Below are 13230 nucleotides of genomic sequence, written 5' to 3'. Positions count from 1 at the left end.
CTCTCTCTCTCACGTAGACCGACCTCTCCGGACCACTTTATCACTTTGATCTCTTCTAACTGTCTCTGTCCTCTGTGATGCTCTGCCAGGACCCTCCTCATCCCGACCATCTCTTGATTCCCCCCCCCCCCCCCCCCCCCCGCTTATTTCTTCTGTCAGATGAGGTTCTCATACACGGGGTAACAGAGTCAGAACTCTACTGTGGTCTGAGTAGTTCTCTCTTTTTTTAATGCAACACACTAATCAATAGTTTTTCCTCACTAACCCTTTAAGCTTTAGGACACCACAGTGCCCCGTGCTGCCACTAACACCGCTGGCGTGAATCCACAGCTGATTCGCGCCTTCCTTTAACCAGTTCTCTCTTCCTCCTGACGCCACCGAACGCAGACACACGGGCCTCTGCCAATCAGCAGGGTTCGTGACATGGGTCTGAGGGCAACAGGGAGGGGGGAGTGAGCCACCGCTCGGAGAGGGACGTGTCTAGAGAGGGAGAGAGGCAGAAACACAGCCACTGGAGCTTCATGGACAGCACTCGAGGAAGCCCTCAGTTGTAGCTAGTGAAAGGGAGGCACGTGAGTGAGTGCCAAGGTGTACGCACGACCGCATGTCCCAGCGGCTTCATTCATGAATGAATGAGTGCGCATGTGCACCAGTTCCTAATGGAGCGAGTGTGTGCCAGTGAAGGTGCGTTTCGCGATTGCATGAATGAATCAACGAATGTATGTGTGTGTGTGTGTGTGTGTTCTTATCACCACGGCCTGAAGGAGAGTGAGGGTTCACAGGAGTGTGTAGGCAGAGCAGAACTCTGACCAGGATGACTCAGTCCCTCACGGCAGGCAGTGCGGCAGGCAGTCTTGTGTTCGTGTCCGGCGTGTCATAGCACTAACATCCTGCTCCTCTGCCCCGTCTCTCTCCTCCTACACAGAACCAATTCGGACTCAGCGCTGCACACGAGCGCCATGAACCCCAACCCCCAGGATCCTTTTGGAATGAACCAGCAGATGGGCAGAGGGCCACCCCTGCGCAACGGTGAGAGCACACACAGACACACACGGAACCATGCAGTGCAGTGTGGCACATGTTCAGATGAGAATAAGCCATACCTTAGCCAAACGGGAAGATTTTCAACTGGTGCTCGCTCACTCCCCTCCCTCCCTTCCTCACTCATTGTCTGGCTCATTCACACACACACACACGCACGTGCAGCGCCGCTGCAGCACACGGTGGTGTGTGGTGTTTGTGTTCTTCTCTGTAAGTCACTTATTAACAGAGAACACAGTCCATCTCTCCGACTCCGACTTTGCAAACACAAAATGGATGCTCAAGAGATGCCTGTCCGAGGCTGGTGCTGGGCTTTGTTTCTGACGAAAGGAATGTCCGTGTAGTGCTTCAGTTGGAGCTTGGCGCAATGTTACATCATTTTGTCGTGGGAGCACAAATCTTCCTGGGACGTTGAACTAGATAAATAAGCAAAGATGACTTGCTGTGTCTGCAAACACAGACTGAAAATCTCCTGAGGCAACCTGGGCCTCCTCCCTCCAGGGCTCTTCTTAATGATCTTCTTTCTCTCTTTCTGTCTTCATTCCCCCGTCTTTTCTCTATTGACCCCCCCCCCCCCCCCTTGTTGGGCTGGAGTGACAAGGCGTGTTGCCCTCGTGTGAAGTTGAGGTAATTTGGACATCTTTATGGCATGGCGAGCCGACAGGGTGTGGGCTCTCTCTGCAGAGCCCTGTGGTGGATTACTACTGCCTTTTGTTTAGCCGACAAGTTTAAACAGGATATTGGCCAAAGATCCGGTCCAAGCGTGAGTTTCAAATACAAACAGAATCTCTACACGCCGACGAGGCTGAGGGGGTTTGCTTTCTGCCAACCTGCCTGCACCGCACACTCATCTGTGCGTTTCTGTCAGGTGTGTGCAACTGCTCACTTCTCAACGTTTTTCTAGGCTTTTCCACTTTATTAATAATAGTGAGACAGGAAAGGGGGGCTGGTGTAGAGAGAGAGAGAGAAGATGACTTGCAGCAAAGGTCGCGGGCTGGAATGGAACCGGGGCTGCTGTGGTAGTCTTAATGTTGTGTGCCATTTGACACCCCCTGCAACCACTCCCTTCTGATGTGTGTGTGTGTACGTGAGACACTTGCTAGAATGAATGTCAGGAGGATTATGACCTTGTTATTACTTGGCTGGCGGCATTCACACCTGTATGGTGTATGAACACACAGCCCTGAGCTGCCTCACATGAAGTGGAAACAACCACAAGTAGAGACATGCTCCTGCTCTACATCAGACACCTTCCCTGCTCTACATCAGACACCTTCCCTGCTCTAGACCAGACACCTTCCCTGCTCTAGACCAGACACCTTCCCTACACCTTCCCTGCTCTAGACCAGACACCTTCCCTGCTCTACATCAGACACCTTCCCTGCTCTACACCAGACACCTTCCCTGCTCTAGACCAGACACCTTCCCTGCTCTAGACCAGACACCTTCCCTGCTCTACATCAGACACCTTCCCTGCTCTAGACCAGACACCTTCCCTGCTCTACATCAGACACCTTCCCTGCTCTAGACCAGACACCTTCCCTGCTCTACATCAGACACCTTCCCTGCTCTAGACCAGACACCTTCCCTGCTCTAGACCAGACACCTTCCCTGCTCTAGACCAGACACCTTCCCTGCTCTAGACCAGACACCTTCCCTGCTCTACATCAGACACCTTCCCTGCTCTAGACCTGACACCTTCCCTGCTCTAGACCAGACACCTTCCCTGCTCTAGACCAGACACCTTCCCTACTCTACATCAGACACCTTCCCTGCTCTACATCAGACACCTTCCCTGCTCTAGACCAGACACCTTCCCTGCTCTACATCAGACACCTTCCCTGCTCTAGACCAGACACCTTCCCTGCTCTAGACCAGACACCTTCCCTGCTCTAGACCAGACACCTTCCCTGCTCTAGACCAGACACCTTCCCTGCTCTACATCAGACACCTTCCCTGCTCTAGACCTGACACCTTCCCTGCTCTAGACCAGACACCTTCCCTGCTCTACATCAGACACCTTCCCTGCTCTAGACCAGACACCTTCCCTGCTCTAGACCAGACACCTTCCCTGCTCTAGACCAGACACCTTCCCTACTCTACATCAGACACCTTCCCTGCTCCAGACCAGACACCTTCCCTGCTCTAGACCAGAGTTGAGCCAGTAACACCAAACATTTTCCGAGCCCCTCTTCTGGTTTCCGTCAGTAGCATCTGTGGGTGGAGGTGGAGTGGGACATCGCTGGGCTGTTGTTGTCTCTGTGCTCGAGCAAGCTGAGAGCTGACCGCTGCTAACGAACAGACCGCTGAGGAAGAGAGGGAAAGGAAATGGGGTTTGAAAGGGAGGAGTGAAGAGGGTCCATACAAGAGCACGCAGAAAAGGCTTGAAGAAAGGAGAAAGATGTGCAGAGAGATATTTTGCTGTGACGCTGGAGAGAAGGGAATGAGAGGGAGATGGAATGAGACAAGGCACAAGAGGGAAGGAGGAGTGCTGGTCTGGCGCCCAGCCTGCTGTTGGTAAGAGTGGAGGGGGAGGAGGAGGAGGAGAAAGAGCTTCTGTCCTATTTCGGATCATAGAGACCCAGGAAAACAATGGTCCTCTTTCTAGTCTCACTGGGCCTTTGGTCCCTCAGCCTAGCCCTGTGCTCTGCCCTGCCCTCCACTCTGGTCCTCTCTCTCTTGGTTTTTCTCTCCTCACACACTCCTCTTTCTCTCTCTCTCTGATCCCTGCATCACTTCCTCTTGCTTTTTCAATGTCTAGCAGCCTTTAAGGACTGAGTGTGATTTGAGCCTGTGAGTGTGACACTGCTGATATATTAACAACCCAGACCCGGCTCTGTAGTCAGTGGAATTGACGCCCTACATACATACATACATACATACATACATACATACATACATACATGGGGCACCTGGGGAAGGGGTTACGCGTTGATTTATGGGTCTTTTTACTTAATTTTGTATCCTCTATCCATCCCTCCGTTTGTCTCTCCTTCTGTCTCTCTCTCCTTCTGTCTCTGTCTCTCTCTCCTTCTGTCTCTCTCTCCTTCTGTCTCTTTCTCCTTCTGTCTCTCTCTCCTTCTGTCTCTCTCTCCTTCTGTCTCTTTCTCCTTCTGTCTCTCTCTCCTTATGTCTCTCCATGTGACGGTGCCTGGAGAGCAGCCAGTGTCAACGAGGTTGAGGTGGATGGCTCTGGTGATGGTGAGTTGGTCACACCCTGCTTCCTCTCCTCACACACACACACCCGCCTGTGTCCCAGCCTGTCCCCCCCCCCCCAGACGAGCTGTGTGTTGATGTGGCTGTGTTCCAGTGTGACCATCGGCAGGCCTGTGTGTTCCTGTGTCCACAGTGTTCTCCTTCCCCTCCCTGTCCAACGAGGAGGGACTCCTAGGCGTCAGCAAGCCCCTGCCCAAGCAGCTGTGGGAGGCCAAGAAGGTAAGCCCCAGCATGCCTCTGGTCTGAGACTGTCACTGCAGCAGGCTGCCACACAGGCCAGCCCCAGGGGACTCTGGGTAATCACGCTGATCATTACCTGTTCCAGGTCCAGTCTCTCTCCTCACGACCCAAATCCTGTGAAGTGCCTGGAATCAAGTAAGTCATTAAGATCGTAATGAAACACCATGAACATATGTAGACCCCCCCCCACGTAGTGTACTAGAAGATTAAAACAAAACAAATACGTGAGCAATGAAGGTTAGGGTGGTTTGATGCACTTTCTCATGACTCCGCTGCAGTTAGTCCCCTCCTGTTCTGTTGTCTGAGAGTCCACTGAGGGAGCAGTGAATCAGAATCTGCCCAGACCTCGTCCTGCTGACTCACACAGGGCGAACGACTGGCGTGTGAGGCTGCTATTGTTGCTGTTTGTTTGGATGCAGGACTAGGCCTGGCAGAGGGGCGGCCATATGAGGCACAATATTGTTCTGGAGTGTTTGTGGTCAGTGCCGTCAGCAGTCTAGTCAGTACAGTGAGTCAGGACGACTCCACACCATGCCACTCAGGGCTTCCTCCACGCCGCCTCGCAGCCTCGCAGCGCCACAGCCCAGTCCCCTAGCTGTCTCTAACTCCCCTCTCTCCTTCCTGTCCCAGTATTTTTCCGTCCCCGGAGCAGAACGCTGGCCTGTCCCACTACCAGGGCTCGCTGAACACGGGGGGCTCTCTCCCGGACCTCAGCAACCTGCACTTCCCCTCCCCGCTGCCCACCCCCCTGGACCCCGAGGACGGGGGCGCCTACCCCAACCTGAGCGGGGGCAGCAGCACCGGCAACCTGCCCGCCGCCATGATGCACCTGGGTATAGGAAGCACCCAGGGTGGGTTTGGGAGGGGGGGGGGGGGGTTAAGTGTGTGTGTGTCGTGTTTAGGTGAAGGTATTGTGCGTGTCTTGTGTTATGGGTGTGTGTGTCTTGTGTTTAGTTGAAGGTGTTATGGGTGTGTGGTTTTTTTTGTGTTTAGTTGAAGGTGTTATGGGTGTGTGTGTGTTTTGTGTTTAGTGGAAGGAGGTGTGGGTGTGTGTGTTTTGTGTTTAGTGGAAGGAGGTGTGGGTGTGTGTGTTTTGTGTTTAGTGGAAGGAGGTGTGGGTGTGTGTGTTTTGTGTTTAGTGGAAGGAGGTGTGGGTGTGTGTTTTGTGTTTAGTTGAAGGTGTTATGGGTGTGTGTGTTTTGTGTTTAGTGGAAGGAGGTGTGGGTGTGTGTGTTTTGTGTTTAGTGGAAGGAGGTGTGGGTGTGTGTGTTTTGTGTTTAGTTGAAGGTGTTATGGGTGTGTGTGTTTTGTGTTTAGTGGAAGGAGGTGTGGGTGTGTGTGTTTTGTGTTTAGTGGAAGGAGGTGTGGGTGTGTGTGTTTTGTGTTTAGTTGAAGGAGGTGTGGGTGTGTGTGTCTGGTGTTTCGATGTCTCTGTCTCCCCACCTCCTCCCTCTCCTCCCCATCTGATCACAGCAATGTCCGCTCTTTCTCTGCCTTTCCTCCTTTGTGTCTGTGTGTGTGTGTGTGTGTCTGTGTGTCTGTGTGTCTGTGTGTCTGTGTGTGTCTGTGTCTGTGTCTGTGTGTGTGTCTGTGTCTGTGTGTTATACACTCTTTTATGCATCCTTACAGCCTGGCGGGAGAACTAAGACTCAGATGAACTTTGGCCCTGTTCTGAATTCAAACAAACAGCTCATTTCTTTGCACTCTGTTGTCTTGCTCTGTTCCCTCCCCCTCTTATTTTCCTCTGTCCTCGTTTCTCCTCTCTATCTCTTCATCTCTTTCTGTCTTCCTGTCTCCCTTTGTCTCACTAAAGTTGGGGAGTGAATAATTTAGTCCCAGTGTTTTGGGTTTGGATTGGACAGAGGGCTGGAAAACAGAACACATATCACATCCTGTCGGCCTTCTCTGCTGTTTCCCAGGCCTGTGCCTTAACACAGCCACTCTCTCCCCCTCCTTCAATCCAAGACAGAAAAGGGGGGGGGGGGGGGGGACCGGTCCTTTACTGGCATCAGTACCGCTCCGAGCTGTCCGGCTCACACCGTCTCTGCTTCTGTCTCCTCTTCCAGGCCTGTCCTCGTCTCTGAGCAACCCTTCCATCCAGGCCTCGCTCAGTAACTCCCAGCTGCACTCGTCCCTCAGCAACCCCTCCATCCACTCGTCGCTGCGCCTGGCGTCTCTCTCCAGCCCTGCCCCGGGGGCCATGAGCAGCTCGCCGCGGCGGCGCCCCGCCCCCATCAGCCCCCTCACCCTCTCGCCCGGGGCAGAGCAACGCAGGGGCCTGGCCAAGCAGCTGTCCCCCACCATGTCCCCCTCGCTGTCGCCCATCACACAGGTACGCACGCACGCACACACACACACACAGGTACGCACGCACACACACACACACACACACACACACAGGAATGCACACACAAACACACCAAGGTACTAATACACACACAGGTACACACAGGTGTACACACACACACACAGGTACTAACACACACACAGGTACACACACAGGTACACACGCACACACAGGAATACACTAATGCAAGCACACACACACACAGGTATACAGACATGCACACATACAGAGGTAAAGCACACACACAGACGGGTATACACATAGGCACATACATGTTTTCACACATGTTCATGTGTAACATCAGTGCTACACAGTGAGCTGTGTGCTGTCCTGTCTCCTCCCCAGGGGGTCGCTCTGGACACCAGCAGCATGCCCATGGAGCCCCCCCCTCCCTATCCTCTCTACCAGCAGACCCAGCATACAGTGGGGCAGGGGGGGCAGCAGTGTCAACAACAACAACATCACCAACATCATCACCAACAACACCATCACCAACAGCAGCAGCAGCAGCAGCCGGTTTCCCCTCTCCAGAACCTTCCCCTGGACTTCAACTCCAGCCCTGTGAGTGAGAGAGCAGTCCTCCTCCTATCCCACCACCCTTTCTCTGTTTCTGTGGGTTTAATGTGTCGTGTGTGTGCGTGTGCTTGCTTCTGTGTGTGTGTGTGTGTGTGTGTGTGTATACCTGTGTGTGGCGTGTGTGTGGTGTGGCGTGAGAGTCTGGCAGCCTGGGTGGTCGGATAAGAGGCAGTGATATTAATAGTCTCTCTAGGCTTGCTGTCTGAGCACCCCACTGATCTCTCTCTCTGGTGAACTCTCCTCTCATGTTCCCCTGATTGATCCCTTGCACCAAGTGCTCCATGCCCCTTTCCACTTCCCACAACACATCCACTAAACCTAATGCTCTGCTCTTTGGTCAATGAATACAAAATGATTGGTAACAGAGACCAAAATCCAATGTTCAAAAGGAGATGGGAATTGTCTCAGGCCTTTGGCCCAATCATCAGTCAGTGAGCTTGATTGGAGCCTGCCTGTTGTGTTTGTAGAATGACACACAGGTCACAAGAGGGATGAGTTGGGGGAGAGTTTGTTATGACGCTGATATCAGGGTTCAAAGTGATCCTGTGTGGAGCTGCCTGTGCACACGACATGCTCCTAACTCTCTGTCTTCTCCTTGGTCTCTCCCAGCACAACAACATGGCAGCGTTCTTCAACGACCCCTTCATGGACACCCAGTTCTCCAGTCGCCAGGCCAAGACCCTGTCCTACCAGGTAAGGCAGGGGGCAGGGGGGGCGGGGGGACCTGACACAGCAGGCTCTCCCCTCTCCATGGCTTCTTAAAGACCCCTCACTGTTGTGCTCGCACCTCAGCAAAGATCAGGCAGCTCACGTGGCTGTGGGACTTCACTGGTCCATAGGCACTTGTTTGGTCTTTGGGTCAGAGCATCAGTCGACTAGTATGAATGCTGTTTGGGATACACAGAGAGGTGTACATATTGTTGGTGTGCAGAGGGTCACGGTGCCTTTGCCCTCCCCAGTTGGACCAGTATAACATGCTGGAGAACGCCATGAGCTCCATGGCAGCGAGCTCCTGCTTCGACCCCTCCTCCCTCTACTCGCAGGCCGCCCTCATGGGACTGGGCGGTTCCCATGGCAACCTGCAGGACCTGCAGATGAGGCCCAACATGTTGTATTCCAACTGTAGTGGAGGGGTGCCCAATATCATCCTCACAGGTAGGTCGGGGGGTGGGGGGGGGGTGAAAGGGGGACTGTTTAAATGTCTGTACTGTCGTATGTGCGTCAATGCAACTTTTAAATGCAAGATTTCTGCTGAATATCAATAAAGGTTGAATCCAATCAAAATGGATGAAAGCGTTTAAGTGTAGTACCATGCGCTGACCACGATCCGTCTCCCTCCAGACGACTCCAACCCCAGTCTGTCTAAGGACATCAGCAGCCTCCTCTTGGCCGTCCCAGAGTGCTTCGACTCCGAAGGCTTCCCATTGGAGGACGAGCTGCGCATCGAGCCCCTCAGCCTGGATGGACTGAGCATGCTCAGTGACCCTGACATGGTCCTGCCTGACCCATCTGTGGAGGACAGCTTCCGTAGTGATAGACTGTGAAAACAATCACACACACACACACACACACATCAACAGCTAAGACCACACACACACACGTGTACAATTGTATAAGTACATGCATGCAGACAATCTGATCTTGGAGCCATTGCTGCGCTCGTCACCACTGCCACTGAGATGAGACTAATGTGAATACGTAGACACGCGCGTGCACACTTGCTTGCACGCTCGCGCCATGACAGAGGAACAGACATGTGAACAGACCCTGTTTACAAACAACATTGTGAACCTTTTCACACACCCCGTGTAATCATTCACTGTAAGAGATGTCTGCAGCACACATCCTGTACATCTGCTTACTCCACACACACACACACACACACACACACACACACACACACACACACACATCCCTTTCCTCCATGTGCAGCCTCTCCTCTGAGGCAGGCCTGGGAGCCTGGAACCTGCAGCAGTGCTGGTGTTGGAGCACGACAGCCCAGAGGGAGAGAGGTACACGTTCACACTTGGTCCATCTTCCTCCGCCACGGTCAAGCAGCTCTCCCTCTGATGACTGGGAGGGGCTGTCCTGCTCAGAGAGAGGGCTGTCCTGCTCAGAGAGGGCTGCTCGGCCCTGGAGCTCTCTGGGTGGTTGTCTCTCTGTCAGAGGTGCCGCTCCAGGTTCTATAGCAGCAGGATCCTGGGCCCTGTAGGGGGAGGGATGGGTGCCGTGAACCCCAGAGAGGCTCCCTGTCCTCCTGCCAGTCTCCAGCGCTCTCTCTTTCTCTATCTCTCTCTGTCTCTCACGCACGCACACTCACACACAAAGACACACACCATGCTGTGTGTTCACAGCCGGGTGCAGGCGACATGGCGAGCCGGGTCACCACGGCAACCGGCGACATGGCAACACCGTTGCCGTGGTTACTGCCCACAGCAACTCCATCGCCATGCAGAGCGGCGTCTCGGGGAGAGTGTGTGTTGGCAGCACCGATGTTCCTCACTTTCTGAACCCCCAGCACCCCTCCTCCCCCGAGGACACAGAAGCGTCACCAGCGCGGGGCCAGCACTGCTCTGATGCCATACTGTACTAGCAGGGCTGTGACAGGCCAGCCAGCCTGCCTTGTCCCCAGTACTGATCCACGGTCAGGCCCCGGCCAGGCCTGCCATAGCCACTGATGACCCACCAGGCATGGTAGACATGAAGACTGGGGGGATCCGTCAGTCTGGACGAAGCATTGTTTTTTAACGTCAATCCTTGCATACACAGGCCTAGTATATTTTTTTTACAAAGTTGTTTGCCACAGACAAATATATATACACAGTATATAAAAATGCCTCATTAATTGCAGTCTGACTAGAATGTATTTTTCCAACGAGACTAAAAGGGCAAACTGTTTACAAAGAAAAGTTTTAATATGACAACGATACTTAATATTAGAGTACAAGTTTAAAAGCTTTTTGTTACAATACTAAAAGATATTGTTGCGACCAGATCTATTTTCTAGTCACAACATGAATAGATCCAGTTGCCCCTGTCTGCAGACAGCCGTAGACTGACCTCCAGAGCCTGTCTGGGGGCACTTCTGGCTGTTAGCGGTGCTTAGGAGGACCTCTTCCCTTTTAACACAGGAGTGGGGGGGTGGAAGTGCTGTGACAGCCTAAACCATGGAAAGGAAAGGTTTGTTTTTAACTTGTTTATCTTTACATGTTTATCCATTATATAAGAAACTGTTTATTTTACCTTTTTTGTACTGACTTGTAATGCGCTCTTTCTATGTGTATAGTCTTGTTGGTTTTTAATGAGGGAACACTCTTGGCAATTGTGGATAGATTATTTTCGCACTGGACTGACTCACTACCCCCTCTTCCTCTCTCCATGCTGTCGTGAAGATCCCAGAAATGGTTGAATCGAGACCTCAAAGAATTGCTTTTATTTTGAACACTTAAAAGCAGTTACTGTGGACATCCGGTATAATATTGGCTTGTATGATATTTTTGCACTGAGCACATCCCATTCTGTGGATTTAATATGGATTTGATATTATATATAGGTATATATTACAGTATAAATAAATAAATATATTTTATGGAATATATTTTACCCTAAAACCCAAAGATCACTTTTTGAGAATGAATCAAGCCATAGTCAGGACAGACAGACTGATGTGAGGCTTTACATTGTCATCTTAGTCTGTTTACATCATGATAATATAGCAAAAAATACACATACTTTAGGGAATATGGTTAATTGTTTCATAACCCTAAGGCATCGATGTTTGTTTTTCCCTAATAACATCCTTCAGTCAGGGCTCTGCTGTTTAGTGCCCCCTAAGGGTCTGCTGATTAATTTTTACTTTAGGATGATGATGAGATGCCATAAGATTTGAAATAGATTGAAACTGTTAGTGCATTCTGGAGTAAAAAATAAATAAGATGGGGAGCAATATCTCCTCCCAGGGAAAGTCACAAACTTGCTCGTTTGGCTATGCACTTTTGTAATCTGTGAACAAGTGAATCACAGAGGCAACCTGTTAAGCAGGCAACCGGCTGACATTATGCAATGATCATTTTTATTATCTAGGTTGTTATTCCCTTTCTTGAGATTTTTGTACAATATATTTCTAGAACTGAATTTATAAAACAAGACCAATATGTGTGCGATGTCCACATTGAAGAGGCTGGAGATGAGCGGAGAAGATCAGTCATGTCTGAGTCCACTCATTAGTTTTCTCACTCACACACTGGTTCAGTCTTACTGCAGTGGAGACGTCCTCTACGTTGCATAGTTGTACTGCTGCATTGGGGGTTATCTTTGTTCCGTCTCACCCTTGTCAGGTGTCGTAGCAGCTACGTCATCAGAGTTGTGAACATGGCGTGCTTGCTGTGTTAACTGTGCATGACACTTATTTTTCTCTGGTGCTTGGGACACGTAACAGTCGCTCTGGATTCCAGCACTTTCTGTTCACACAAAAACTCGTCTGAAGCCTTGGACCAGCTCTGCGACAGGTTCACTTTGAGTTTTTTTATTTGATTTAAAAACGTTTTTTAATTAATTTCAACTACAGTACTTATCAGTACATATCATCTGTTTTACCTTGTATAAAGATAGGTAGCTTATGTACTGTGTGTGCAGTGAGGAGAGACTGGGTAAAGCATGTCTAGGTCTGGTCATTCCAGTCCTGTTCTGGCCAGATTGTTTTCCAGACCCATAAACCTTGATCACTGCCTGAATGCATTTGATAATGTATCTGTTCTTCTGAAGCCTGCCTCCCTGCTTGTCTCCCAGCCTCTGGATGGGCTGACCTCTGCTGCCTTACTTCTAAGAATGTCCCTCTGTGACCTCTGACCCTTTGTGACACGCTACTTATACTGTGAGTTTTTCCCCCCGTTTGATCTTTCTCTGCTTTTGTTTTTACTTTTACTCTCTTGCTTGTTTTCAGGCTTGTAGGTTGGCTTTCCCCCCCAGATTTTAATACCAATGTTAGAGCTAATGTTATTGTTGTTGATGTTTATTGTTGTTGAAGGATTATTTTCTCTTTTTATGGCTTTGTTCTGTGCTTTTTTTTTTTTTTACCTTTTAAAGAAAATGTACAGTTTTATTATTTAAAAAATGTTTCTTGTCCACTAGTGTTACTACTTTTTTTGTAATATGTCATTTTAAATCTTTTCGTTTTTTTCAAATATAAAATGTACCACACCACAAGGCTTTTTGGTTTGTGACGTATATGTTATAGTGCTTACCTTTTGATTTAATATAAACAATAAAACCCTATACTGTGTATCAAGCTACAGTTCACTGTTTTACTTTTCACTCATTGTGCTGTTGTAGGATCAGTTACTTATGAAAGACTGGAAGGTTTAACAATCAGCAGATATCTAGGTTCATATGAACTGGGAAGACAAATAGGTGTGCTCCCTAAAATCACCAATAGGTGGAAGTAGTGGAGAATAAACAGGTCAAGATTCTGATGGACCAGAGAACTGCAGGTACTGTCAAGATACAAATATACTACTGCTCTACTTCAGATGGCTCTAAAGTCTGGACTCAACAGCTGTACTCAAGGTGTACAGCTTCCGGTGTACACCTTGATTTCAGGTAGAACCAGAACACATTTGGCCTGTTATTACCTGTTGGAGATCTGGCACTCTGTATAATGGATGTGAAAACAAGCCACCCTGTTATTATAGTTCGATGGTTGTAAGACATGATGGAGAAAGAGCAAAGTGCACTCATTCATACGTACAGCACCATGGAATTTCTCATGCTTAAACTTCATTATCTCCAAAAGTGTTCTTGTTTTCCAGTCC

General features: G+C 50.1%; 1 protein-coding gene across 7 annotated transcripts in view; it reads left to right on the top strand.

Annotated features, from left to right (window-relative positions):
- crtc3 (CREB regulated transcription coactivator 3) overlaps nt 1-12707 on the top strand; it is a 28466-nt gene extending 15759 nt beyond the window's left edge. For 4 of the 7 annotated variants that reach the window (XM_047041286.1, XM_047041280.1, XM_047041282.1 and 1 more), the window contains 10 exons: nt 926-1029; nt 4204-4242; nt 4367-4476; nt 4583-4632; nt 5128-5348; nt 6564-6829; nt 7190-7405; nt 8030-8113; nt 8380-8575; nt 8762-12707. In XM_047041286.1, coding sequence (XP_046897242.1) covers nt 926-1029; nt 4204-4242; nt 4367-4476; nt 4583-4632; nt 5128-5348; nt 6564-6829; nt 7190-7405; nt 8030-8113; nt 8380-8575; nt 8762-8964 — 1489 coding nt within the window. In that variant the 3' untranslated portion in view covers nt 8965-12707. The remainder of the gene's footprint in view (nt 1-925; nt 1030-4203; nt 4243-4366; nt 4477-4582; nt 4633-5127; nt 5349-6563; nt 6830-7189; nt 7406-8029; nt 8114-8379; nt 8576-8761) is intronic. The other 3 variants (XM_047041287.1, XM_047041284.1, XM_047041283.1) reach the window with 2 other exon arrangements.
- The last annotated feature ends 523 nt before the right edge of the window (nt 12708-13230 follow it).

This window comes from Hypomesus transpacificus, chromosome 19 (assembly GCF_021917145.1).
Source record: "Hypomesus transpacificus isolate Combined female chromosome 19, fHypTra1, whole genome shotgun sequence".
Taxonomy (NCBI): Eukaryota; Metazoa; Chordata; class Actinopteri; order Osmeriformes; family Osmeridae; genus Hypomesus; species Hypomesus transpacificus.
Note: the sequence above shows the minus strand (reverse complement) of the source record. Positions and strands in the feature narration are given on the sequence as shown.